Raw genomic sequence first — 27,709 nt, 5'->3', positions numbered from 1 at the left:
GAGCTCCCCGGCGCCCGCGGGCCCGAAGTTTGGTTGGGCCGTCGCCGCCCCCCCCCCGGCGGGAGGGTAAGTGACACAATGGCGGGGGGCCGGGGGCTCGGCTCGGCTCGGCTCGGCCCGGCTCGGCCCGGCCCGGGCACAGGGTGGAAGGTCGTAGGCCTGCCGGCTGGGGACCGCAGGGGGCGCTAGCGCCGCGGCCTGGTAGGCGGGCGGCGGGGATGGCTGCGCCTGCGCACTCCCCTGGGGGCGGGGGGCGGCTCCCTCCGCTGGTTGCCTTGGCAACGGCGCCGCGCCCCGCCCCTACCCCCCGGGCCTCGGGCTTGGCCGGACCCCAGCGGGAGAACAATAATAATAATAATAATAATAAATAATAATAATGATGGCATTTGTTAAATGAGATGAATGAATGAATAATAATAAATAATAATGGTGATGGCATTTGTTAAATGAAATGAATGACTAATAATAAATAATAATGATGGCGTTTGTTAAATGAAATGAATGAATGAATAATAATAAATAATAATGGTGATGGCATGAATGAATAATAATAAATAATAATGGTAATGGCATTTGTTAAATGAAATGAATGAATGACTATTAATAAATAATGGTAATGGCATTTGTTAAATGAAATGAATGAATGACTAATAATAAATAATAATGATGATGGCATTTGTTAAATGAAATGAATGAATGAATACTAATAAATAATAATGATGGCGTTTGTTAAATGAAATGATTGAATGAATAATAATAAATAATAATGGTGATGGCATTTGTTAAATGAAATGAATGAATAATAATAAATAATAATGGTGGCATTTGTTAAATGAAATGAATGAATGAATAATAATAAATAATAATGGTGATGGCATTTGTTAAATGAAATGAATGAATGACTAATAATAAATAATAATGGTAATGGCATTTGTTAAATGAAATGAATGAATGACTAATAATGAATAATAATGGTAATGGCATTTGTTAAATGAAATGAATGAATGAATGACTAATAATAAATAATAATGATGATGGCATTTGTTAAATGAAATGAATGAATGAATACTAATAAATAATAATGATGGCGTTTGTTAAATGAAATGAAATGATTGAATGAATAATAATAAATAATAATGGTGATGGCATTTGTTAAATGAAATGAATGAATAATAAATAATAATGATGGCATTTGTTAAATGAAATGAATGAATGAATAATAATAAATAATAATGGTGATGGCATTTGTTAAATGAAATGAATGAATGACTAATAATAAATAATAATGGTAATGGCATTTGTTAAATGAAATGAATGAATGACTAATAATGAATAATAATGGTAATGGCATTTGTTAAATGAAATGAATGAATGAATGACTAATAATAAATAATAATGATGATGGCGTTTGTTAAATGAAATGAATGAGTGAATATGTGCCAAGCACTGTTCTAAGCGCTGACGATAGTAATGATGGCATTTGGCTCAGTGGAAATCAATCAATCGTATTTATTGAGCGCTTACTGTGTGCAGAGCACTGTACTAGGCGCTTGGGAAGTACAAGTTGGAAAGAGCCCGGGCTTTGGAGTCACAGGTCATGGGTTCAAATCCCGGCTCCGCCACTTTTTTTTATGGCATTTACTAAGCGCTTACAGTGCGCAAAGCACTGTTCTCTGGGCTGGGGAGGTTACAATAATAATAATGATGGCGTTTATTAAGCGCTTACTATGTGCAAAGCACTGTTCTAAGCGCTGGGGAGGTTGCAATAATAATAATGATGATGGCATTTATTAAGCGCTTACTACGTCTATAGCACTGTTCTAAGGGCTGGGGAAGTTATAATAATAGTAGTGATTGCATTTATTAAGCGCTTATTATGTGCAAAGCACTGTTCTACGGGCTGGGGAGGTTACAATAATAATAATGATGATGGCATTTATTAAGCGCGTACTATGTACAAAGCACTGTTCTAAAGGCTGGGGAGGTTACAATAATAATGATGGCAATTATTAAGCGCTTACTATGTGCAAAGCACTGTTCTAAGCGCAGGGGAGGTTACAATAATAATAATAATGATGATGGCATTTATTAAGAGCTTACTGTGTGCAAAGCACTGTTCTAAGCGCTGGGGAGGTTGCAATAATAATAATGATGATGGCATTTATTAAGCGCTTACTATGTCTATAGCACTGTTCTAAGGGCTGGGGAAGTTATAATAATAGTAGTGATTGCATTTATTAAGCGCTTATTATGTGCAAAGCACTGTTCTACGGGCTGGGGAGGTTACAATAATAATAATGATGATGGCATTTATTAAGCGCGTACTATGTACAAAGCACTGTTCTAAAGGCTGGGGAGGTTACAATAATAATGATGGCAATTATTAAGCGCTTACTATGTGCAAAGCACTGTTCTAAGCGCAGGGGAGGTTACAATAATAATAATAATGATGATGGCATTTATTAAGAGCTTACTGTGTGCAAAGCACTGTTCTACGCGCTGGGGAGGTTACAATAATAATAATAATGATGGCATTTATTAAGCGCTTACCTTGTGCAAAGCACTGTTCTAAGGGCTGGGGAGGTTACAACAATAATAATAATAATAATAATGATGGCATTTGTTAAGCACTTACTATGTGCAAAGCACTGTTATAAGTGGGGAGGTTACAATTATAATAATAATAATGGTGGCATTTATTAAGCGCTTACTATGTGCAAAGCACCGTTCTAAGGTTTGGGGAGGTTACAATAATAATGATGATGATGGCATTTATTAAGCACTTACCATGTGCAAAGCACTGTTCTAAGGGCTGGGGAGGTTACAACAATAATAATAATAATAATAATGATGGCATTTGTTAAGCACTTACTATGTGCAAAGCACTGTTATAAGTGGGGAGGTTACAATTATAATAATAATGGTGGCATTTATTAAGCGCTTACTATGTGCAAAGCACCGTTCTAAGGTTTGGGGAGGTTACAATAATAATGATGATGATGGCATTTATTAAGCACTTACTATGTGCAAAGCACTGTTCTTAGGGCTGGGGAGGTTACAATAATAATAATGGTGGCATTTATTAAAGCACTTACTATGTGCAAAGCACTGTTCTAAGGGCTGGGGAGGTTACAATAATAATAATAATGATGGCATTTATTAAGCGCCTACTATGTGCAAAGCACTGTTCTAAGCGCTGGGGAGGTGACAAGGTGATCAGGTTGTCCCACGTGGGACTCAGCCTTCATCCCCATTTTACAGATGAGGTGACTGAGGCACAGAGAAGTTAAGTGACTTCGGATGTGTCAGATTTGAGAATTTGAGGAGGGAGGGTGTTCCAGGTCAGAAGCAAGACGTGGGCGAGGGGTTGTGGCAGCGAGATAGACGAGGTCAAAGTACGGTGAGGTGAGCGGTAGGAGCGAAGTTTGTAGTAGGAGAATAGCGAGATGAGGTAGGAGGGGCCGAGGTGATTGAGTGTTTTAAAGCCGATGGTGAGGAGTTTTTATTTGATGTGGAGGTGGGTGGGCAACCCCTGGAGATTTTTGAGCAATGGGGAAACGTGTCCTGAAACATCTCCTCATGTGGTGGAGGCCTGATGCCCACCCACGGGCCACGGAAATGGGCTTTGGGTTAAGCTGCCGGGACGGAGTTGGCGGGCAGGGATCCCACCAGAGAAACCCTGGCCTGAAAATGCCCCTTCTCCCCACCCTCTTCCTCCAAATCCGGGCTTCGGGGCTCCCCCCAATAGGGGAGTGCCATAAGTAGGACCATGGTCGTCGTCATCACCATCATCAATCATAATTATTGAACGGTTACTATGAGCAAGGCACTATACTAAGCACTTGAGAGAGTACAGTACAGCGGAGTTGGTGGAAACATTCAGGACCGTGGTCGTCATCATCACCATCATCAATCATAATTATTGAACGCTTACTATGAGCAAGGCACTGTACTAAGCACTTGAGAGAGTACAGTATAACAGAGTTGGTGGACACATTCCCTGCCCACAGTGAGTCAAGCAAACCTGGAGTGAACAGGGACTGGTCCTAATCAATTGTATTTATTGAGCACTTACTGCGTGCATAGCACTGTACTAAGCGTTTGGGAGAATACAGTGCAACAGAGTTGGTAACTATTACTCTATTTATTTTATTTGTACATATCTATTCTATTTTATTTTGTTAGTATGTTTGGTTTTGTTCTCTGTCTCCCCCTTTTAGACTGTGAGCCCACTGTTGGGTAAGGACTGTCTCTATATGTTGCCAATTTGTACTTCCCAAGCGCTTAGTACAGTGCTCTGCACATAGCGCTCAATAAATACGATTGATGATGATGATGATGATGATGGTAGACATGTTCCCAGCCCAAAAGGAGCCTTCAGTCTAGAGGTTAGAGCTTGGTTAATTCTTGGAAGAGGAACTTATTTAGGACTGTCAAATCAGTTTCCTTTCAAACTGGGTTATCTGGTATCTCTTTTTTTTTTTTTCTAAATAAATACATTGCCACCTACGAGCCTCAGCCCCAGAGCACGTGTACATATCCATAATTTCTTATATTAATGTCTGTGCCCCTCGTAAACTGTAAGCTCACTGTGAGCAGAGATTGTGTTGTATCATACTCTCCTGTATTGTACTCTTCCAAGCTCTTAGCACAATACTCTGCACAGAGTAAGTGCTCAGTAACTAAGATATGTCATTTTTCTCCTAGAAGCATAATGTATCTCCTCAGCATCAATTTCTGTTCACATTCCCCACAGGACATAGATATGTAATATTTTCAAAATATTTTTTCAGATGCATGTATTTTATGGAGGCCATTTAATTTATATTAGATGTGCCTTTGGCATGTTCTAGAGAAACTACTGTATTTAAAGCCGTTATTCCCTTTTTTCCCAATTTGTGTATATGTATATATATGTATTATAGTACATGGTGGTTAAAGGTTTTCATGAAGTATTTTTTTCTTTTATTGATGAACTTTTACAGTATCGAAAAAAGTATCTTATTAAAATCTTCAATTTTTGGTAGGTCTCTGAAACGTCATGTGATTCATCAAGTTTAAAGTCAGAAGTGGATCTGGAGCTGTGGAAACCTTGGGAGTAAAAGCGACTGAACCCGTTGATATTCCCTGTCATCATTTTATACGTCTCAAGCGGTAAATTAAAATGACATTGAAATAGAGGCTAAGAAATATCTCTGTACCTGAACTAGAAGGGTATTCATCTTTGAACTTTGATCATACTAGACAAGGAGGAAGTCTGGAAACAAATCTGATTCATTTCCTACATCTAAAATGGAACTAAGCTGTAGAGTACTCCGAGCCTGCCATAGAGACAGTTAGCAATCTCTGCGCCCTGACTGCAGTCATTCATTCAGTCGTATTTATTGAGCACTTACTGTGCGCGAAGCACTGTACTACGCACTTGGAAGAGTAGACTATAACAGTTAACGGACACATTCCCTGCTCTCAATGAGCTTACAGTCAGTCTTCAAGTATGGGAACATATCAAGAGGAGACTGCAGAAGGCTTGGTGATACCTAGTTCCCATTGCAGACTGAAATGCCTCCAATTGTGCTGTGTAAACACTGTCTTCCACTTTTGGCTCCCTCCTGCTTTCTTTCATCCTCTCCTCTAAGCCTTCCACTCAGGCAGTAGCAAGATTTCCCAAGCTCATCAATTGCTCACCCCTAATCTAACCAACTCAGGAAGGTTGTGCACCAGATACCCAAATAATATGACACCTTGTTCGCTTGTTTATTTTCTGATGGTATTTAAGTGATTACTACGTACTAAGCATTATACTAAGCGGTGGGGTAGATATGAGATCATCGGGTTGGACACTGTCCACGTCCCATCGATTTTTACAGGAGAGGTAACTGAAGCACAAAGAATTATATTAGTTACGGTACTTGTTAAGCACTATCTCTGTGCCAAACACTGTTCTAAGCACTGGAGTAAATACAAGTTAATCAGGTTGGACTTATTCATTCAGTTGTATTTATTGAGCGCTTATTGTGTGCAGAGCACTGTACTTAGTGCTTGGAAAGTACAATTCAACAATAGAGACAGTCATAAATTTCTTACTACATGTCTTGGATAGAACTCTGTTAAGGAATTAGGGAATGTTCTCCTGACACTGTGAGTATGTTTAGGTTGAGTATACCAAGTTTTCAGAAGAACTGAATGGGTACTATATTGTTAGTTTTCCTTAACGTGATGCTTTGCCAAAATGCAGCTCTCAGGCTATAGGAGAACTGGGTAAACTCGTAACTTTTTCTAAGCAGTTTTTTGGGATAATTTAGGAAAAAAATAGAAGGTTTTCCTGATTGATGTTTGCTTCATGAATCTACCAAACAATTTCTCTTGAATTGCATCTGACTTGAGCCAGGCAGAATTAAGTGAAGAAAACATTTTTTTAATAGCTCTGCCACATTATCTTGGGCAAGCATCTAATCAGCTGAGGAAAGTCCCAAAATGATTTGGGGTACTGGAGAAAGTGACATCGTTATTCTGTATTGAAGGAATGCCCTTTCTGTTTCTATTTTTACACATTGCTCATAACCATCAGGGTAGGGTTTCCATGCTAGTGTTCTCAAAAGTGACTCCGTTCATTCCAAAGAGCACACATCCACATCCCCAGATAAAAATGGTTCTACCGTATTTAGATTATCTTTGATTTTTAATTTATCTCCCACACCATTCTAAAATATTCTGACTTTCCCAAAGCACCTGTCAGTAGTTACTGCAAATACATAGGAAAGAATGCCTATGAAAGTCTTCCATATGTTAAATTCTGGGGAAATACCATTACTGTACAGTGATTGGCAGCAGTCAAAAAAGTGAAGCAAAATGCAGGGCATCAGCAGGGAGAACCAAGGAAACAAAATAAAAGGCATTTATGTGCCACTACATGAAACTGTGGGAGATCCACCTTAGAATATTATGTGCAGTTTTGGTTTTCAAAACCAAATTATTGAAACCAATTATTTCGGAAGGATGTAATAGAACTAGAGAAAAGTATCCAAGATTAACAAGAGAATGGATGTTTTTCTATAAGAATGTACTGAAAATATTAAGACTCCAGTCTTTAAAAGACAAAGATTGTAGGGGACATAATTGAGCTATATATTCACTGAGTTCATTCAGTCGTATTTATTGAGCGCTTACTGTGTGCAGAGCACTGCGCTAAGCACTTATACTAAGTGCTTGCTTAGTATAGTATCGTGAGGTTTGTTAGCACCGGATAACAAAATTTTTGTTCACGAAATTTCACAGCCCAGGAAGGACATTGATTGAAATTTGGAGGTAGGTGCAAATCATACAAAAGGAAATGTTTCTTCATTCAGTGAGAGATAGAAATATATATATAACTCTATTATATTGTAATATTGTAGTCTCACAATCACTTAGTACAGTCCTTTGCACACAGTAAGCACTCAGTAAATATGATTGATTCAATGTGTTGTTAAGTGTGGAATTAATTTCCACAGGAAGTCATGCAGGCTGAAAAAGGAACAAAATGGATTTGGATAAATTCAATCTGGATGACAAAGTCTAGACAGAAAGCTAGGAATGTAAAAAGGAACATTTAGGATCATTCTTTGGTTCATATCCAACTATAGGATATTCATTCATTCCATCATATTTATTGAACGCTTACTATTCATTCAGTCATATTTATTGAGCACTTACTATGTGCAGAGCACTGTACTAAGTGCTTGGGAAGTACAAATCAGCAACATATATCAAGGAGGATAGCCATCACAAGGTGCTTCTAAGCATCTTATTGCCATTATTGAAAAACAGTGCTTAATTTGTGCTGAGCATTAAACCCTGCACCTCTGGAATTAGCACTTAAAAATTTCAGTACCTCTGGGTTTGCCATTTAGAGCAGGAATGTAAAAATCTATATTTTTGATTCGTAAACATTGTTACTATGCCACCAAGCAGCTCTTTCGAATGAATATCATTTAACAATGTGTAGCATGGATTGTTGTCATTATTATTTAAATTATTAATTTATATTAATGTTTGTCTTCCCTTTTAATGTAGCAATAATAGTACTAATAATTGTGATGTTTAAGTGCTCATTATTTGCCAAGCACTATATTAAAAGATAATCAGGACCCACATAAGGCTTACAGTGTAAGTAGGAGAGAGAAAAGGTATTGAATCCCCATTTTGCAGACGAGGGAACTGAGGCACAGAGGAGTTAAGCGACTTGCCCAAGTTCACACGGAAAGCAAGCGGCAGAGCCGAGATGAGAAACCGCATCTTCTGACTCAGGCTCAGGCCCAGGCTCTTTCCGTTAGACCGCGCTGCTTTCCCAGTCTTAAAACTGCTTAATTCCAGAGAAAGGATTGAAGCAACCGCTTCCTATTTTAGAACACATTCAGTCTAAAGTTATCAAGCAAAAACTCCTCACTATTGACATCAGAGCTCTCCATCTCTTCGCCCCCTCCTACCTCACCTCCCTTCTGTCCTTCTCCAGCCCAGCCCGCACCCTCTGCTCCTCTGCCGCTAACCTCCTCACCGGGCCTTCTTCTCTCCCGTCCCGCCATCCACCGCGGCCCACGTCCTCCCCCTGGCCCGGAATGCCCTCTCTCCACACATCCGCCAAACTAGCTTTCTTCCTCCCTTCAAAGCCCTACTGAGAACTCACCTCCTCCAGAAGGCCTTCCTAGACTGAGCCCCCCTTTTTCCTCTCCTCACCCTACCCCCTTCCCCTGCCCACAGCACTTTTGTATGTATTTGTACATCTTTATTACTCTGTTTATTTGTACATATTTACTATATTTTATTAATGATGTGCATGTAGCTATAATTCTATTTATTCTGATGGTATTGACACCTATCTACTTGTTTTGTTTATCTCCCCCTTCTAATAATAATAATGGTATTTGTTAAGCGCTTACTATGTGCAAAGCACTGTTCTAAGCTCTGGGGGATACAAGCTGATCAAGTTGTCCCACAGGGGGCTCACAGTCTTCACCCCCATTTTACAGATGAGGGAACTGAGGCACAGAGAAGTTAAGTGACTTGCCCAAAGTCACACAGCTGACAAGTGGCAGAGCCGGGATTTGACCCCATGACCTCCAACTCCAAAGCCCGTGCTCTTTCCACTGAGCCACGCTGCTTAGAGTGTGAGCCCGTTGTTGGGTAGGGACCGTCTCTATATGTTGCCAATTTGTACTTACCAAGTGCTTAGTACAGTGCTTTGCACACTTAAGCTCTCAATAAATACGACTGAATGAATGAATTTTCAGGTAGTAAATTAGACATCCCGTGAGAAGCACAAGTTCTTTCTGACCATTAGAGATCATCAGTTAGGGCATTGTAATGTGTTGTACCCACATTTCCAAAGTTCCTAGTTTACCAAGAAGATCTTTAGCCACTTAGCAGATAAGGCTCTCAGACTTAAATGGTTATTTCAGTCAGTGACAACAGCCTAAAGATAAAGATGCAGAGAATTATTCCAGGGGAGAAGATGCCATTAACCTGGATGAATGTAGATGCTGCCAGAGTCACTCTGCCGTCCCCATTCATCTTTGTTCTGTTTCCCAAATGAAGAGGATTGGGACAGAGGAAATTCTGAGGATGCGGAATACGATGGAAGTGGTAGGGGATTTGGGGGCAGGGATGAATTAATCGTGGGGACGTTGATGCATAGGAGAGAACTGAGGGCAGAGAAAGATGGAAGAGAGGGAAGCAAGACCAGACAAGGGTGAGGGAAGAAGGGAGCAAATGGGGAGATGGGGAAGGAGAAAGAGAGAGAAAGGGAGAAAGAGAAGAATACAGGAAGAGATTGGACCAGTTTCAGAGGTCTCTACTAATTTTTAAAGTTCAACTTTTGCATTACTGCATGTTTTCCTTGTAGCATTTTCTTCAGTCCTATCAGGGACATTTTTTTAAGCATTGGCAGCCAGAGTTGTGCACACGTCTTTTCCTCTCTTCTTCACAGTTGCACCTAGGTGGTATAATAATGAAATTTAGTTTATAGACTGAGCTGCTAGTCCTAAATTGGACGTGTCTGACTAATACTTCAAGATATTTGAAGGAGAGGTCAGAGTGCCACCCTTCAGAAGAGTGTCCTAAGCTGTTTTCTTTAACCCTGAGAAATCTTAAAAAGGAGAGGGCTGCAAGAAAATATCAGAAAACAATAGGAAAAAAATTAGAATGGCCATTATTAATTGGTTAAGCGCTTCTGAAAGTTGTATAGGATATCTGATTTGATATGAACTTTTATCTTCAATGTATAATGCTTTTAGAATAGTTTTTTTTTTTCTTTTCTGTGTCACTGGAGCTTCATAAGAATTGAAGAAAAACAAGTGAAGGTTCTCCCCTGCACCATTCATTCATTGTCATATTTATTGAGTGCTTACTGTGTACAGAGCACTGTACTGAGTGCTTAGCACTGTACACCATAAGCCTTAGTCCTAGCCTTTAAGGTTAAGATGGTTGTATTGGTGCCTTTATATGCCCCAAGAGGTTTGTTATTAAAATAACTGCTTCCTAACTCATCATCTGTTTTGCAGATTGTATAATGAAAAAGGAGTTTGTTTTTGGAATTTATCTGAATACCAAAAAGTGGTAATGCGTGGCGTGGTTGTACATGAATGAATGAATGATGCCTTCTGTGTCACAGAAGGCGTCTCGAGCCGTTTGCTTACAGGCTGCCCTCTCCATGTCAGGCTGTCGGTATTTTGCTCCTGGCTGATTCTCCCTCTGCCGTACCCAAAGGCCTTGGGTAGAGAAGGGAGTATGACCTCTCTCCGCCCCACATACCCACACCCTAGACTTTGGAGTGTGAGAGTGAGCTCTTTGTGGGTGGGGACCGTGACTACCAACTCTGTGATATTGTACTGTCCCAAACGCTTAATTCAGTGCTGTGCACACAGTAGGTGCTCAATAAATACAATTGAGTGAAGCCCTGAGTCTCACTTCCAAAGTGTTTTGGACAGGGTGGGCTGCCATAGGTAGATTGGGGCGAACAGGAAATGAAGGTGGCTTCATTTGGGGTTTACTTTTGAGTCAATGCAAGGGATTGAACTCATTGCATCGGGTCAGGGCAGGTGCTTCTCAGGCCCCTGAGAGGACTCGAGGTGGGATCCAGGCCCAGGATCATCTCTTCCATACAGTCAGATGAAGGATGAAAAAGGGGCACCTCTTTTCTCTTTCTGACTTCTGTTTCTTATATTGTGTTGTGCCATCTTACACATCTCTTCCATATGCCTAGGACCCTAAAATGTCTGGAGATGTCTTTTCCAGGCCAGGGACTTGTCTTGTTTGCCCCTGCCAGACTCTACCAGGTTCTGGACCTTTGCAGAGACTTGTGCCCTGCTTACTGTTCTTTCCCCTCCCCACCTGGCTCTGTGGCCCCCCACAAATGCCTTGAACCTCTATTGGGAACCAGGGAAGGAGTTCCTCTAGGCTATAAACTCATTGTGGGCAGGGAATGTGTCTGCTAAGCCTAGTGAATAAAGCAGGACTGGGAGTCTGAAGGTCATGATTCTGCCACTTGTCTGCTGTGTGACCTTGGGCAAGTCATTTCACTTCTCTGGGCCTCAGTTACCTCATCTGTCAAATTCATTCATTCATTCAATAGTAATTATTGAGCACTTACTGTGTGCAGAGCACTGTACTAAGCGCTTGGAAAGTACAAAATGGGGGTTCCCATGTGCGACCGGGACTGTGTCCAACCTGATTTGCTTGTATCCACCCCAGCATTTAGTACAGTGCCTCGCACCTAGTATGTACTTAAATTATTATTATTATTATTATTGTATTGTGCTCTCCCAAGACCTTAGAACAGTGTTTTTCACATAGTAAGCGCTCAGTAAATACCACTGATTGATTGATATATGTATATATAACTGGAAGCTCATTCTTTTCATAGTCCCTCAGATTCATCCCACTGCTCTCAAATGAAACAGATGGCTTCTATGCCAAAGGACCAAGCTAATGCTGAATTGGGGCCTTACAGAGATGAAATGGGAGAGAGAACTAGAGTGGGGTGTGTGTGGTTGGGTGGGTGTGTGTGAGTACACGTTAATAGGTCCATTTTTATCGTATTTGGTCTGGAATTTTTTTTTTCCTGTGGCTCATTTTACCTGGAACTGCCTTTAGACAGTGAGCTCATTGTGGGCAGGGAATGTATCTGTTTGTGCTTACATTGTACTCTTCCAATCGCTTAGTACAGTGCTCTGCACAGAGCATTCCATAAATACTATTGAATGAATGAGTGAATGAATGAACGCTTTTCAGTGTGCATTCTCTGGGGAAAGCGAAGGATATCTAAAATTTGCCAAAGGAAATATTCAGATGGAAGTTCAATATTTCTTTGATATGATTCTTTTGCCTCTACCCCATTGTTTAACACATATCAAGTGCTTCATAATTACCAAAGTAATACTTTTGATCATGTATATTGAAGCCTACCTTATTAGGTATTATTGGTGAACTTTCACCTAGAGAAGGTAAACTAGTCATTGCTTAAGAACATAGAGTTTCTCTTAGTTCTTTCTGTGATCTGTAAAACCGTAGTGTACCAAATCTTCTGTTTAATGCTATTCCTAAAGTCTGCAAAATATTTGTAATTTTATGGAAACATAGAGATAGGTTGCTCCTATATGACAGGTTTTATCTGGCAAGCCATTGATTCATTGATATTGGTGCCAAGTGCTATGATGTCACTGGATTTTCCAAGATGAGTGGTATCATATGGGCCTTAAATCTGTCTGGTATGAGTAATTCACCAAGTGACTCTTCTCTGGCATTTAGTTCTGTTATGGCTCCAGTGAAGTTCCCTTTTGTGAAGAGATTCTAAAAGGAGTTTCATTTTAGAAGGCGAAAGTGAAACCTGGGGTGATGATTTGAAATGGGAGTCTTCTTATGCACAAGACATATATTTGAATTCATGTTTGAGTGCCCAGTGGGGAATTATGTAACTGGAATTTAAGAAGTAGTGCACTTCGCTACTGAAGTTTTAGTTTCCTTTGCTGTGAAATGGTAAGTCATTGTCTTACAGTAATATAAAGGGCTTAGGTTATGAGAAAAGCCTTGTTTTTCATTGGTATTTGGTCAGAGCACTCTCATGGAGTATGACGAGAGTTTTTACAGATTCCTGCCATTTTGGGTATACCGAATGATCACCAATAATGTTTATCGAGCACCTGTCAGAGTCTTGTACCGGGTGCTTGGAAATATGCAATAGATATAAAAGGTATGAACCCTACTCTCAGCCAATCAGTAGTACTTATCAAGCACGTATTGTTTGCAGGACATTGTACTCAGCACGTGGGAGAGAGGTGAATAGAGCACAGGCCTAGGAGTCAGAAGGTCATGGGTTCTAATCCTGGCTCTGCCACTTGTCTGCTGTGTGACCCTGGGCAAATCACTTCACTTCTCTGGGCCTCCTCTGTAAAACAGGGATTGAGACTGTGAGCCTCATGTGTCCAACCTGATTAACTTGTATGGTCCCTAGCACTTAGTACAGTGCCTGACACATAGTAAGCCTTAAATACCACAATTATCATTATTATTATTTCAGTAGAAATAGGTAGCCCCCCTCGGAGTTGCATCTGGAGAGTTTCCAGTACTCTACCAGTCTCGACTACGGGAGGGAGAGTCAAGAAGAGGCCTTTCTGTTCCATTCCTAACTTGGACAGTGGCTAGCGAGTGGAAGGCGTTCTCCTACAACTCAAAACTCACCTGTACTGGGCAGCAGCGGCATGAGCGAGTCGAGTCTCAAGTTTACTACACGGAAGGAGGCAACGGTAAACCGCTTCCATGTGGATGTGGATCCATGTGGATCCATGTGGTAGTGGATGTGGATCCACTACCAGAATGGTTGCAGATGGAGGTGAGGTGTTCTGAGAGAGATGCCTCCATGGCGTCGCTATGGGTCGGAGACGACTTGACAGGATAGAATAGGACAAGGAGTAAGTAGACATGAGTCCTGCCGTCAAGAAGCTTACAGACTTGGAGCATACAACCTAAAAGGAAGGGAAGACAGACAGACCCAAAGTGACAGTCATGCTGCAGGATAGACTAAGAGCATACCTACAAATAAGAAAAGCAGGCAGTTAAAAACAGACAAAGGAGCGCTAACATGTGTGACAGGATCAGGAAGATGGGAGTGAACTAGGGATGCATTGAAGGAGGCTGATTTTGTAGAGGCATTCAGTTGAAATAGCCCTGTTCAGAGATATATGCTCTCCCAAGTGCCAAGTGTAGTGCTCCGCACATAGTCAACACTCAGTAAATGCCACTGATTGAATGATAGCAATAAAGCATGTCAGTAAGAAGCAACCCAAATTGCAACATACACCAAATACATGAAATCTCTATGTCGGTTACTAGCCAAGAAAATGTGCACAATATCCCAATACCCATACCCACTAAAGGGAGTATTAGTATAAATACTATCGGGGCTTTCAGTTCAATTTTGTCGTTTATCCTGAAAAGTTTAAAGGCTGTAGAGAAAGTCAAGAGTCTAGAAGAAAGCTGAGAGGGACAGTGGAATAAGCGTTTCTAATACTGATCAGATTTGGTCAACGTGAGGAGATTTATGTTTTGAAGAAGTTATGTGCCTGTACACATAAATGTGTACACATAAGTGTAGCGTTGAGAGACTATAACTGAGGTGCGGTAAAGAAAAAGAACGGAAAAGGTGGTAAATAGGTAGGAGAATCTTAATGTCTTAAGTGCTTATTTAACTGCTGCTTCTGAATGTGGTTATTATATTTGAACCAATGTGTTATAAGCAGTAGTAATAGAAATGGTATTGATTGAGTGCAGTGCACTATCTTAAGCACTTGAAGAGAACAATAAAGTAACAGAGTACAATAAAAAGAATAATAATGATGGTATTAAGTGCTTATTGCATAGAGTAGCCATAAAATAATCAGATTGAACAGGGTGCCTGCCCCACACAATTTACAGAAGATGACACTCCAGTGGGTGAGACTGAGAAATAGAAATATCAAATATACATGCAAATACTGAGGATGGGAACAAATAATTACACAAGGGCAAGAGGCCACCCTAGGGTTAATCAGAATCAGAGGTCAGTAAGGTTTATTCATCAGAGAAAGCTGTTTGGAGAAGGCTTTTGGAATTTTAAGAGGGTTTTGAAGGCGGGGAGGCCAGAGGTCTGGCGTAAGGGAATTGAGGCCGTGGGGATTGCATTAAGATGGGGCCAGAGTCAGGCGAGACAAGAGTCAGGCTTGACCAGTAGTTGGGCTTAAGAAGAGAAACAGCACGGCCTAGTCAGAAGAACCTGGGTTCTAATCCTGACTCCACCACTTGTCTGCTGTGTGACCTTGGGCAAGTCACTTACCTTCTCTGTGCCTCAGTTCCCTCATCTGTGACCCCATGTGGAACATGGACTGTGTCCAACCTGATCTCGTATCTACCCCGGCTCTTAATACGGTGCTGGCACATAGTAAGCGCTTGACAAATACTATTTAAAAGGACAAGAACAAAGATTGCGAATAGAGTAGAGTGCCAAAAAAGCCTATAAATATGGTGGAGAGAGTTACCCTACTAAAATTGTGTCTCCTCCAGGAAGTCTTTCCTGACTGTCCTCTCTTTTCCCAATCCTAGCCACGTTCCCTTCTACGTTGCTTATGCATTTGGGTCCATACCTCTTTGGCCATTCCCATCCTCTTTTGTTGCCTGTCTCCCCCTTCTAGACTGCGAGCCCCTTGTTGGGTAGGGACCGTCTCTATATGTTACCGACTCGTACTTCCTAAGCGCTTAGTACAGTGCTCTGCACACAGTAAGCTCTCAATAAATATGATTGAATGAATGAATGAATATCTCTCTAGTCTGTCCCTTTTGTAATTGAATGTCTGTCTCCCCCTCTAGACGGTGGGTCGGGGTCATCCCTACCAACCGTATTGTATTCTGCCAAGCAGTTAATTCAGTGCTCTTCACAAAGTAATGCACCCAGTAAATATCACTGATTTGTAAAGAGGCAAGTTGGCCTCAATTTAAGGGATGCTCTGGTCGAGAGTTACCTCTAGTCGTATTCTTTTGTTACTGCATTATTTGCCAGCTAAATATACTACCCAAATCTCTGGCTGCCATAGTCAGTAGAATTCACAAAATAGCAAACTTCTCATCATCAATAGTGTTTACTAATCACTTACTGTGTGCAGACCACTGTACTAAGTGCTTGGGAGAGTACAGTGCAGCAGAGGGGTTTTTTTTGTTTTTTTTTATGGCATTTGTAAATTGCTTACTGTGTGTCCAACAGTGTTCCAAGCACTGGGGTAGCTGCAAGGTAATTAGGTGGGGAAGAGTCTCTGTTCTGCGGGGGGGCTCAAAGTGTAAGGGAGGAGAGAGAACAGGAGAACTGAGGCACAGAGAAGTGACTTGTTGGTAGACACGTTCCCTGCCCACAATGAGTTTACACTTCAAATAAGTTAGCCTTATTGAATAGATTGCTGTGACAGTGAGCCTAGTACAACATATAGTTCTGGTGTACCCTCCCAAGAGCTTAGTACAGTGATCTACTCATAGTAAGTGCTCAGTAAATACGATTGAATGAATGAATTAGGATTTCAAACGAGGTGTGGAAACGCATCTCATTTTGAATCATCTGAAGATTGTGGTCTTGTTTTTCCTTGAGAATGGAAGTAAAAATTACGTTAACTTCTTGTGGCCTATTAAAGTGGGTAATGAATATTCATACATAACAAGGTTTACTTTTCATATATTACAGCTTCTCATGCTATAAACAGAGTATTTGCTATACCCTCCAGTAATCATCAGATTCTACCACTGTATCTGTTGCAAATAAAAATCTCAGGTTTCTTTTTTTGATGCTGCTTTCATCCCGAATTTTTGTTGACAGCCTACTGACACAAATGTTTAGAGGGTTTGAGACATTTGATACCTAGCAAGATTGACTTGATGTTGCCATTTGTAAATCACGTACATTTTTACTGATGCCTAAATGAAGTAATGAATCGACAGAAAAATGTTTTTTTACCTTCTTAACTGTCATATAAAACTTCTCTGCAAATAAGCATTGATTATTCCTAGGGTACATATGTGTCTCTGAAAGGATGAGGTAGACCACCTCGAAATGAGAATGTCTTGTAAATTTAAAATCCACTATCAACTTTTAGACTGCACGTTAAATTGCTATGTTAGGTCATAGGCTTTTTTTCAATCAATTTGTATTGAGTGTCTTAGGGTCTACATATTAAGTTGTGAGGTTGCTGTTGTTTTTTCCCCTTCTCTTAGGGTGTTACAATGTAGCTAGGCTAGAAGTTGTGGCCTCCACTCTTTCTCCTTAGTTTTCTGGATATGCTGCTCTTCTTGGCTCATCTTCATTTCCCTTACTGGGAGCCCTCCTGAAATGGGAGGCAGAATTAGACCGATTTGTTTGTAGCCTTGGTGAGCTCCCATGCCCAGCACCTCTCAGTGCCGCTCCACAAGCTGGCCATCCTGAACTGAGGCCAGAGAACCGAAGGGACTTGACCAAAGTCACGTAGCAGGGATTAGAACCCAGGTCCTCTGACACCCAGCTTCACGCTCTTTCCAGTGGGCCAGATGCTTCTCATAAGAGCAAGGTGTGAAACTCATAGGGCAGGTAGGGAGAGGGGTCATACCCCCCAGCTGGGGTTGGATAAGGGACAGTGCTCAGGACCCCACTTGATTTCCCCATCTGCGTCCCTAGATCTGGACAGATGCTGGGCATTCCAGGTGACATGTGACATCCCCAGTCCAGCCCACTTGACTTAATGTGGCCCATTTGTGACGCCTTTCAGCCTCTCTAGCTTTCATATTTGTCAGTTTGTCCAGCTACTGTTGTGTCATTCACTCATTCAGTCATATTTATTGAGCCCTTACTGTGTGCAGAACACTATACTAATCGCTTGGAAAGTACAATTCGGCAACATATAGAGACGGTCCCTACCCAACAATGGGCTCACAGTCTAGAAGGGGGAGACAGACAGCAAACAAAACAAGTAGACAGGTGTCAGTACCATCAAAACAAATAGAATTGTAGATATATACAGATCATTAATAAAATAAATAGAGTAATAAAGGTGTACAAATATACACAAATGCTGTGGGGAGGGGAAGGGAGCGATGGGGAGGGGAGGAGGAGCAGAGGATAAAGGGGGGGGTCAGTCTGGGAAGGCCTCCTGGAAGAGGTGAGCTCTCAGTAGGGCTTTGAAGGGAGGAAGAGAGCTAGTTTGGATGTGTGGAGGGAGGGCGTTCCAGGCCAGAGGCAGGACGTGGGCCAGGGGTGGACGGCGGGACAGGTGAGAAGGAGGCCCGGTGAGGAAGTGTAATAGAGTGTAATATTATAGTAATAGTATATATAGTATATATATATATAGAATATAGTATATAGTATAGTATATATAGTATGTATATATATATGTATAGTATAGTATATGGTGTGTATATATATAGTGTGTATATATATATATAGTATATTATAGTAGAGTGTAATATTATGAATAAAACTGTTGCTCCTCTTAAGGTAAACCACTAGAAAACTTCAAAAAAATCTTTGCACAGTACTTTTTTTTTTGAGCTGGAAATGCATTGAATAAATAGGGATTATTTATCATTTTGGTATGACCATCATTAACATCTCAGGGTCGCATCTGGAGAGTTTCCAGTACTCTAGCAGTTTTGGCTATGGGAGGGAGAGTCAAGCAGAGGCATACCTATTCCATTTCTACCTTGGGCAGTGGCTAGCGAGTGGAAGGCAATCTCTACAAGTCAAAACTCACCTCTGCTGGGCAGCCGCAGCGTGGAAGAGAGTCGAAGTAAACTCAGGTTTACTGCGCGGACAGAGGCGATAGTAAACCACTCCTGTATTTTTACCAATAAAACTCTATGGATTCACTACCAAAATGATTGCAGATGGAGGTGGGGCATTCAGGAAGAGATACGTCCGTGGCGTCGCTATGGGTCGGGCACAGCCTGACAGCATAAGATGACAACAACAATGACCATCATTATAATCTGTATTTCTGCACTTTTTAAAAGCATTTTCCTAAGAAGTAACATGGCCTAGTAGGTAGAACATTGGCCTCAGAGTCAGAAAGACCTAGGTTCTAATCCTGCCAGCAGGGACAATGCTACCTGTCTGCTATGTGACCTTGGGTAAGTCACTTAACTTCTCTGCCTCAGTTACCTCATCTATTAAATGAGGATGGACTGTATTAGCTTGCCTTTACCCCAGTGCTTAGAACAGTTCCTGACACATAAGCCCTTAAGAAATACCATTAGAAAAATAAAAATAAATCAGTGGAGAAGCAGCAGGGCCTAGAGGAAAGAGAACAAGAGTGGTAGTCAGGAGACATATGTTTTAATCTTGTTTCACCACTTAAATGCTTTGTGCTTCAATTTTCTTATCTGTGAAGTAATAGTAATGATGGCATGTATTAAGCACTTACTATGTGCAGAGCACTGTTCTAAGCGCTGGGGAGGTAACAAAGTGATCAGGTTGTCCCACGGGGGGCTCACAGTCTTAATCCCCATTTTACAGATGAGGTAACTGAGGCACGGAGAAGTTAAGTGAGTTGCCCAAAGTCACACAGCTGACAATTGGTGGAGTCAGGATTCGAACCCATGACCTCTGACTCCAAAGCCCGTGCTCTTTCCACTGAGCCACGCTGCTTCTCTGTAAGAAGTAGAGATTCAGTACCTGTTTTCTCTTCCCCATTAGACTGTAAGGCCATGGGTGACAGGGACTGTATCCAATCTGCGTGGAGCGAATCTACCCCAGGGTTAGTACAGTACGTGGTACATAGTAAGCACTTAAATACCACAATTATTATCATTAATGTTCTTTCAGCTGGGTTAATGTATATGAGATTCAGTGAATCATCTTATAATTTTTATTATTACTATTTTTGTGGCTTAATAAGTTCTTGCTATGTGGCAAAGCCCTTTGCTAAGGGCTCTGGGAAGATAGAAGATAATCAGATATATGTATTCAGATATAGCCAGTGTTTACATTGTACATTGTTGAGGAATTAAGGAACAGTCTTTCAACACTGCGCATTTTCTGAATGAAACCAGGTGGAGCATCAGAAGGACAGATTCTTGGAGAATGCAATCCCGGCATTTCTAGAAGAAATGACTGTATGTATCACATGGTATACATATACTTAGCAAAGATACTCTAAGAACTTAAAAATTAGAAATACTGTAGTTTTTGATTTCACTATTCATTTTCTTAGGAAAAAGAAAAATGTCAAAAATTGAGGATGATTTCCTTGTATTTGTATATTCAATTTTTTTTTCTTTGTTACCTAATTGTAAAGGGATGTTCTTTTTTCCATTTCCAAGGAAAGATGGCAAAGCCCTGCTGGAACGAAGAAATGACCTGTAACAGCCCAGAAGAACTCAAAACTTCAGTTCCTTCAGAGGTTAATAAAGATGAAGAATTTGCAGAGGAGCACAACAGATTAAAAACTTTTGCTAATTTTCCAAGTAATAGCCCCGTTTCTTCGTCAACTCTGGCCCGGGCTGGCTTCCTCTACACGGGCGAAGGAGATGTCGTGCGATGCTTCAGTTGTCGTATAGCCGTAGATAGGTGGCAATATGGTGACTCTGCAATTGGGAGGCACCGAAAAATTTCCCCCAACTGCAGGTTTGTCAATGGATGTCATTTTAAGAACGATACTCCGCCTTTAGCAAACGCGGGTCTCCAAAACGGTCAGCTCGGTCGAGGGGAAGACTGCCCAGGAAATCCAGCTCACCACGCTTTGGGCAGATCGTCCGAAACTCATCAGGACTACCTTTTGAGAACGAGGCAGGTTGTCGACCTGTCGGAAACGGTATTCCCGAAGAACCCTGCCATGTGCAGCGAAGAAGCCCGACTAGAGACGTTTCAGAATTGGCCCGAATATACCCTGTTAGCCCCAGGGCAGTTAGCTAGAGCTGGACTGTACTACTCAGGTATCGACGATCAAGTAGAATGCTTCTGTTGTGGTGGAAAGTTGAAAAACTGGGAGCCGTGTGACCGTCCGTGGTCGGAGCACAAACGGCATTTCCCGAAGTGTCTTTTTGTCTTGGGCCGGGATGTTGGAAACATTGAAATTGAATCTGATAGCATCGCTTCCGAGAGGAGTTACTCACATTCAACTCATCTCCCGAGGAATCCGGCCATGGCAGAGTTTGAAGCCCGGATCCACACTTTTGAGAGCTGGGCATACTCCGTTGACAAGGAGCTGCTTGCAAGAGCAGGATTTTATACACTAGGTAAACTGTTGATTAGACCAGTCTAATGAAAATGACCCTACCACCCCTGAGCTAGTAAACATTAGACAAACATTTAGTCAAAAAATGATTCATTTATCTGGGTATGAGTGCACGAAGGGTTTGAACTGGCTCTACATTATTTACAGTGACAGAAGTAGTTCAGTATGTGATTGTTTATCCTCATGTCCCAACCCAAAGGACATTTTCATTTGTATGTTTATTGGTTTTCATGTAATGGACCACTCGAACAAAATATTTGAACAGAAACACAATCAAAATGCTTTTTTAAAAAAAGTGTTAATGCTGCTTTGACAGTATTTGTATTTTTCCCCACACCCATACAGTGCCTCAGACTCTGACCATTTTTTGGTGTGTTTTTCAGTCAGTCGCTCACTCAATCAGTGGTATTTATCAAGTGTTCCTGTGCCGAACCCTATCCTAAACTCTAGAGTACAGTGCAGTAGAGTTGGTAATCACAATCCCTGCCCTCAAGGAGTTGACAATCTAATGGTGGGGAATCGGACATTATAATAAATTACAGGCAGGGAAAGTGGTGACTATATAAGTAAGCGCAAAAGAAGAGACATAGCCTGGGAGCTAGAAGGTCCTGGGTTCTAATACTGGTCCCACCACCTGTTGGCTGTGTGACCTTGAGCAAGTCACTTCACTTCTCTGTACCTGTTACCTCATCTGTAAAATGGGCATAAGACTTAAGCCCGTAAGTGGGACCTGGAGTGTGTCCTGCCTGATTAGCCTGCATCTACCTCAGCGCTCAGTCCAGTGCTTGGCACATAATTAGCGCTTATGAAATACCTTTTAAAACAAAATTGCTGTGGGCCTGGGATAGGGTGAGTATCAAATAGTAATGATGGTATTTTGTTAAATGGTTACTTCGTGCCAAACCCTCTTCTAATCGCTGGGGTAGATACAAGGTAATCAGGTTGTCCCATGTGGGGCTCACATTCTTAATCCCCATTTTGCAGATGAGGTAACTGAGGCACAGAGAAGTTAAGTGACTTGCCCAAAGTGGTTAAGGGATACATATCCAACTGCAAAGGCCTTGTACGAGGGAGGGTGAACAGGGTGGGGAAATGAGAGATCTTTGTAGTATAACTCTTTATGTTTGACGAGGATATCACTGAGGGAAAATTGATGTCTGTAGGAGGGTGAGGCCAGAAAAGATCAGTGTGTAACCAACATTTCCTTCCCCACTCCACATGTAAGTACCATTTAGTTTGTGGCGTTATCCATAAACCCCTGGTGGTATGTCAAGGTTCTCTTTGCCTCCTGAAATAATTGCAGAAAAATGTTACGCTGCTATTTTAAAAGCCCTTTATTTTCACAAGTCAATGCTCTCGGGAAATAAATCATTGCCCTAATAATAAATCTGTAGTAAATACATTTTGTGACATGGAACATGTTTTGGCATTTATAACAATTGAATGTTGAATTGGGAAATATAACTTTTATGATTTAGATCTTTAGGGTTAAAGATTTTAGATCATTAATTTTAAATTTAGAATTAGTTATATCTAAAATCTTTCTATCTCAAAGTAAAGTTAGTGAAAATGCTAAGCATCAATTCCGCAGAAGGGGTAGCTTGTGTCTTAATTTGAGAGCTTAAAAATGCTTTTATTCTATTCAAAAACACACAGATATACACAGACGTGACTGTAGCAGAAGCTTGTTTTTCAAATATTATAAAAAGGCTATAATCTTAATGGTTGTTTTCTTAGGTGAGCAAGATAAGGTTATTTGCTTTCATTGTGGAGGAGGGTTAACTGATTGGAAGCCAAATGAAGACCCTTGGGAGCAACATGCTAAATGGTTTCCAGGGTAAGGCATTTTAAATATTCATATCATATTCATAAAATAAAGTGAGAATTGGAGAACTTAGAGTGGAAGGCTCAAAACCCTTGCCACTTGAAAAATTTTTTGCCTTAAAGAAGGCAAAAAATTCACACCTGAGTAATAGAAATGAGGTAAGCAAATGCCCTAGTTAACAGCAAATTGGGAGTGGAGGCTTCTTTTGGATTAGCAAATGTACATCTTTTTTAAAAGGACACTTCTCTTCTGAGGTGGAGACATTAGCCTTCAGGGAAGGCTTTGGGATCCAGCGTCTAGTTGACGGGGGAGGATCATGGCCACTTTTGCACCTTTACTATGTTTTAGGAAGAAACCAAAGGAAATTTAACAATCAGAATTGAACTCTTAGTTTCATTAGGTTGGACAGGCTTTGAGGTTAACTACTGAATGTTTACAAGACTCCAAAGTTATAAAATTGGGATGATAGTCCTGTGAAACTGGCTATAAAGCTCTGGAATGGACAATTTCAGGAAATTACAGTGCTTTAATCTCCAAAGGTATAGAATGTGTTGTTCTTAAATGCAAGAGATTTTTATTGAACAGGATTTGTCTTTGCACAGACCATGATGTCCTGGAGTGAGAAAGTTGGAGAGAAATGTTAATTAAAATTTTTGAAGTTAGTCTCAGAATTTTGCTAAAAGTTCTAAACTTCAAACATCTAAACTTCAAATTAAAGAAGATTAGCAATTATAAATTTGGAGTTCTTCGTAAAAGAAAACAAATATATACTAGGCAAATTTTTTTTCTGTCTCCAAAATAATAGGTTCTTAAGGCTCTTAGTGATCATTTTAAATCTTAATTTTCAAAAACGAAATAGTGTCCATTGGTGCCATATCCCATGTTCTCAACAAGCATTTTGGCTAGAATGCAGTTTTCTTTGGATAACAGAGTCCTGGACTTAACATGCTACATTATCAAAGAAAGTGCATGTTCTCATGAATGTAGCATTGGAACAGAAGAGAGCTACATTCATTCATTCATTCATTCAATCATGTTTATTGAGCACTGTGTGCAAAGCACTATACTAAGTGCTTGGGAGAGTACAATATAAACAATAAACAGATACATTTCCTGCCCACAACGACCTACAGCGTAAACTCTCCTTCACGAGGTTTCGCTAGAATGTAACCCTTACACTACAGAACTGGGTTAATAAATAATAATACTAGTATACAGCTCTGTGTGAAATCTGTTTTAAAAGAAGTTCATTATGAGAAGTTCATTATGAGAAGCAGCGTGGCTCAGTGGAAAGAGCCCAGGCTTGGCAGTCAGAGGTCATGGGTTCTAATTCCAGTTCTGTCACTTGTCAGCTGTGTGACTTTGGGCAAGTCACTTCTCTGGGCCTCAGTTACCTCATCTGTAAAATGGGGATGAAGACTGTGAGCCCAATGTGGGACAACCTGAATACCTTGTATCCGCCCCAGCGCTTAGAACATTGCTTGGCACACAGTAAGCACTTCATAAATGCCATCATTATTATTATTATTATCATGAATGTGTAATATTATCGGTCACAAAATATTCTTTTGATTTCATAGATGCAAGTACCTTGTTGAGCAGAAGGGACAAGAGTTTATTAACAATGTTCACTTGAGTCAGTCTCTTGAAGATTCTGTGGTGAGTATTGATTTTTAGATACTTTTATACACATTTCCAAATGTGTTGTTATCTAATAATTATCCATCCTAAAGTTTAAATGTTAAAAGGTAGTCATTGTGGCTTGATTATTAAGCACTGCAGTAGATTAATCACTACAGCAGATTAGTAGCAGAAGCACTGCTCATCCCATCTTCGAGGCCCTGTTGAAATCAACTCTCCCTCAGCGGGCTTTCCCTGATTAATCTCTCATCTTTCCACCTCATTTCTACCCCCGACTGCGACTTCACCACTTCCATGTCATCTCAAGCCTTGGGTACACTTCCTCCCACACCAGAAGCATTTATGTAGATAGCTTTAAACTCTCTTGCTTCCCTTTAGCTGTAATTTCATTCATTCATTCATTCAATCGTATTTGAGTGCTTACTGTGTGCAGAGCACTGTACTAAACGCTTGGGAAGTACAAGTTGGCAACATATAGAGATGGTCCCTACCCAACAACGGGCTCGCAGTGTAGAGGGGGGAGACAGACAACAAAACAAAACGTGGACAGGTGTCAAGTCATCAGAATAAATAGAAGTTAAGCTAGATGCACATCATTAACAAAATAAATAGAATAGTAAATATGTACAAGTAAAATAGAGTAATAAATCTGTGCAAACATATATACAGGTGCTGTGGGGAGGGGAAGGAGGTAGTGTGGGGGGATGGGGAGGGGGAGAGGAAAGAGGGGGCTCAGTGTGGGAAGGCCTCCTGGAGGAGGTGAGTTCTCAGTAGGGCTTTGAAGGGAGGAAGAGAGCTAGCTTGGCGGATGGGCGGAGGGAGGGCATGAAGGATGTGGGCTGGGGGTCGACGGCGGGACAGGCGAGAACGAGGCCCGGGGAGGAGGTGAGCGGCGGCAGAGGAGCGGAGGGTGCGGGCTGGGCTGGAGAAGGACAGAAGGGAGGTGAGGTAGGAGGGGGTGAGGTGATGGACAGCCTTGAAGCCGAGAGTGAGGAGTTTTTGCCTGACATGTAGGTTGACTGGTAGCCACTGGAGATTTTTGAGGAGGGGAGTAACATGCCCAGAGCATTCCTGCACAAAGATAATCTGGGCAGCAGCGTGCAGTATAGACTGAAATGGGGAGAGACAGAAGGATGGGAGATCAGAGAGGAGGCTGATACAGTAATCCAGTCGGGATTTGTTTTAATGCCTGTCTCCTCCACTCGATTGTAAGATTTTTGAGGGAATGGATCACATCTGCCAGCTCTGTTGTACTCTCCCATGCGCATAGGACAGTATTGCTTGAATAAGTGTAAGCCTAAAGATTAAAAAATAACTGGCTCCTTTAGTTGCCCGCTGACATAAAAGGAATCTTCTCGAAACAATCTCTAAGCATTGGTGTGCAGTGCATTGCATTTTTAAGCCTTTCATTTATTAGAAAAATAATGTAAAATATTTAGAAATCTTTAAGGATATAGGTTGAAGGAATAAAAATATTGAAATGATTAATGAGAATAAAGTTGTCCGAAACAGAACCAGTACCTTCTTTTTTTTTTCTTAAAAATGATTCTAACCCTAATTCATTTTTCTGTTTTAGTTAGGAGCTGATGAGACACCGCCACCATTGACTAAAGGTACTGTTAAATAGGGTGATCGGAATAATGATGTTACCTAAATTGTAAGCCATACGTGGGACAGGGACCGTATTCAATCTGCTTAACTCATATCAGTGCAGTGCTTGACTTGTAGTAAGTGCTTAACAAATGCCTAGTAGTAATAACAATAATAATAGTATTTCAGAATCTTGTAGTAGGGCAGTGAGCATGAAAGGAGAAGGGGATGGGAGCTGGGTTGGTGGAGGCCAGAGCTATGCTGTGTAAGTTTTACCACACACATACCTCCATCTGTCAAGTTGTGACCATAGGAAACTGTAAATTCCTCACTAGATTGTAAACCCCTCTAAGGGCAAGTATTGTGTGTTATGTACTCATCCAAGCATTCAGTTCAGTGCTCTGCACACAGTAAGCCCTCAGTAAAAACCATGGATTGATTAGGAGCAAGACCAGTAAAAATATCTTATCCACTTCTAGTCATTTATACCTTAACACAGATGACTGGAATATAGTGGAATCTAAGATCTTCTTACCTTGCTAGAATTTCGGAAACAGCTCTTATAACTTGACCTTTCTTGGCATTTGGGATTTAGGAGCCACAAAAATAACTTTATACGCTACCCATTTTTTTTCATGAGCTCATTATGTTTTAAGGTCGATTTTTGTTTTTCCTTGTTGAGTTCATAAAAGCTGTATGGAAAAATATGAATAGAAGGCATCATTTTACTTGATATTGATTTCCACTGACAAAAAATGAATCGGCTAACTAGCACAATAACCCTCATCCCGTGAGTGATTTGGGGACCACGGTTATAAAGGTCCTACAGTGAAGGACCTGCCTTTGCATTAGGGAAATGCTTACCAAATCAGTTAGCAAGGGAAAGGAGGCAAAATAAGCCATTAGTAGTAATCCAAAATCTACTCACTACTTTTTTGTTTTTCCCCTCTGTAGAGATTAGTCCTGAAGAGGAGCTAAGACGTTTGCAAGAGGAAAAGCTTTGCAAAATCTGCATGGATAAAAATATTGCTGTAGTTTTTCTTCCCTGCGGACATCTGGTTGCTTGCAAAGAATGTGGCGAAGCGGTGGGCAAGTGTCCGGTGTGCTGCACTATCATTAACTACCGGCAGAAAATTTTTATGTCTTAGGAGGTGTTGGGGAGATGTGTTCTAGTTATCCAGCTTGAATCTGTAAATCAGAAGCAGCACGGCTTGGTGGAAAGAGCATAAATCTGGGAGTCAGAGGACCTGGCTTCTAATCCAGCTTCGTTTGTTGTGTGCTGTGTGACCTCGGGCAAGTCCTTCTCTGTGCCTCAGTTTCCGCATCTTTAATTGGAGATTAAGTACTTGTTCTCCCCCCTACTTAGACTGTGATCCCCTTGTGGGCCTCGGTCCACCATTATTATCTT

The 27,709-nt window shown here is 41.1% G+C and overlaps 1 protein-coding gene across 2 annotated transcripts; it reads left to right on the top strand.

Annotated features, from left to right (window-relative positions):
• LOC119929887 (X-linked inhibitor of apoptosis) lies at positions 1 to 27,546 on the top strand. Of its 2 annotated transcripts, none has more exons than XM_038748231.1 (7): positions 1 to 66; positions 5,028 to 5,154; positions 20,337 to 21,246; positions 22,983 to 23,082; positions 24,651 to 24,729; positions 26,288 to 26,324; positions 27,256 to 27,546. In XM_038748231.1, the coding sequence occupies exons 3-7, from the start codon at positions 20,337 to 20,339 to the stop codon at positions 27,447 to 27,449; spliced, it is 1,320 nt and encodes a 439-aa protein (XP_038604159.1). In that variant the 5' UTR covers positions 1 to 66; positions 5,028 to 5,154; the 3' UTR covers positions 27,450 to 27,546. The 2 variants fall into 2 exon arrangements, with proteins under 2 accessions (XP_038604159.1, XP_038604158.1); XM_038748230.1 differs by having other exon boundaries at positions 20,332 to 21,246.
• Positions 27,547 to 27,709: the final 163 nt, after the last annotated feature.

The sequence above is a fragment of the Tachyglossus aculeatus genome, chromosome 6 (genome assembly GCF_015852505.1).
Source record: "Tachyglossus aculeatus isolate mTacAcu1 chromosome 6, mTacAcu1.pri, whole genome shotgun sequence".
Taxonomy (NCBI): Eukaryota; Metazoa; Chordata; class Mammalia; order Monotremata; family Tachyglossidae; genus Tachyglossus; species Tachyglossus aculeatus.
This window is presented reverse-complemented; position numbering and strand designations above follow the sequence as displayed.

What these genes read in the sequence shown, in the direction of transcription:
- LOC119929887 (XM_038748231.1), top strand. Translation starts at nt 20,337, where the DNA reads ATGGCAAAGCCCTGCTGGAACGAAGAAATGACCTGTAACAGCCCAGAA. An exon ending in AGTCTCTTGAAGATTCTGTG is followed by an intron (nt 24,730 to 26,287) that starts GTGAGTATTGAT and finishes TTTCTGTTTTAG; the next exon opens with TTAGGAGCTGATGAGACACC. An exon ending in ACCGCCACCATTGACTAAAG is followed by an intron (nt 26,325 to 27,255) that starts GTACTGTTAAAT and finishes TCCCCTCTGTAG; the next exon opens with AGATTAGTCCTGAAGAGGAG.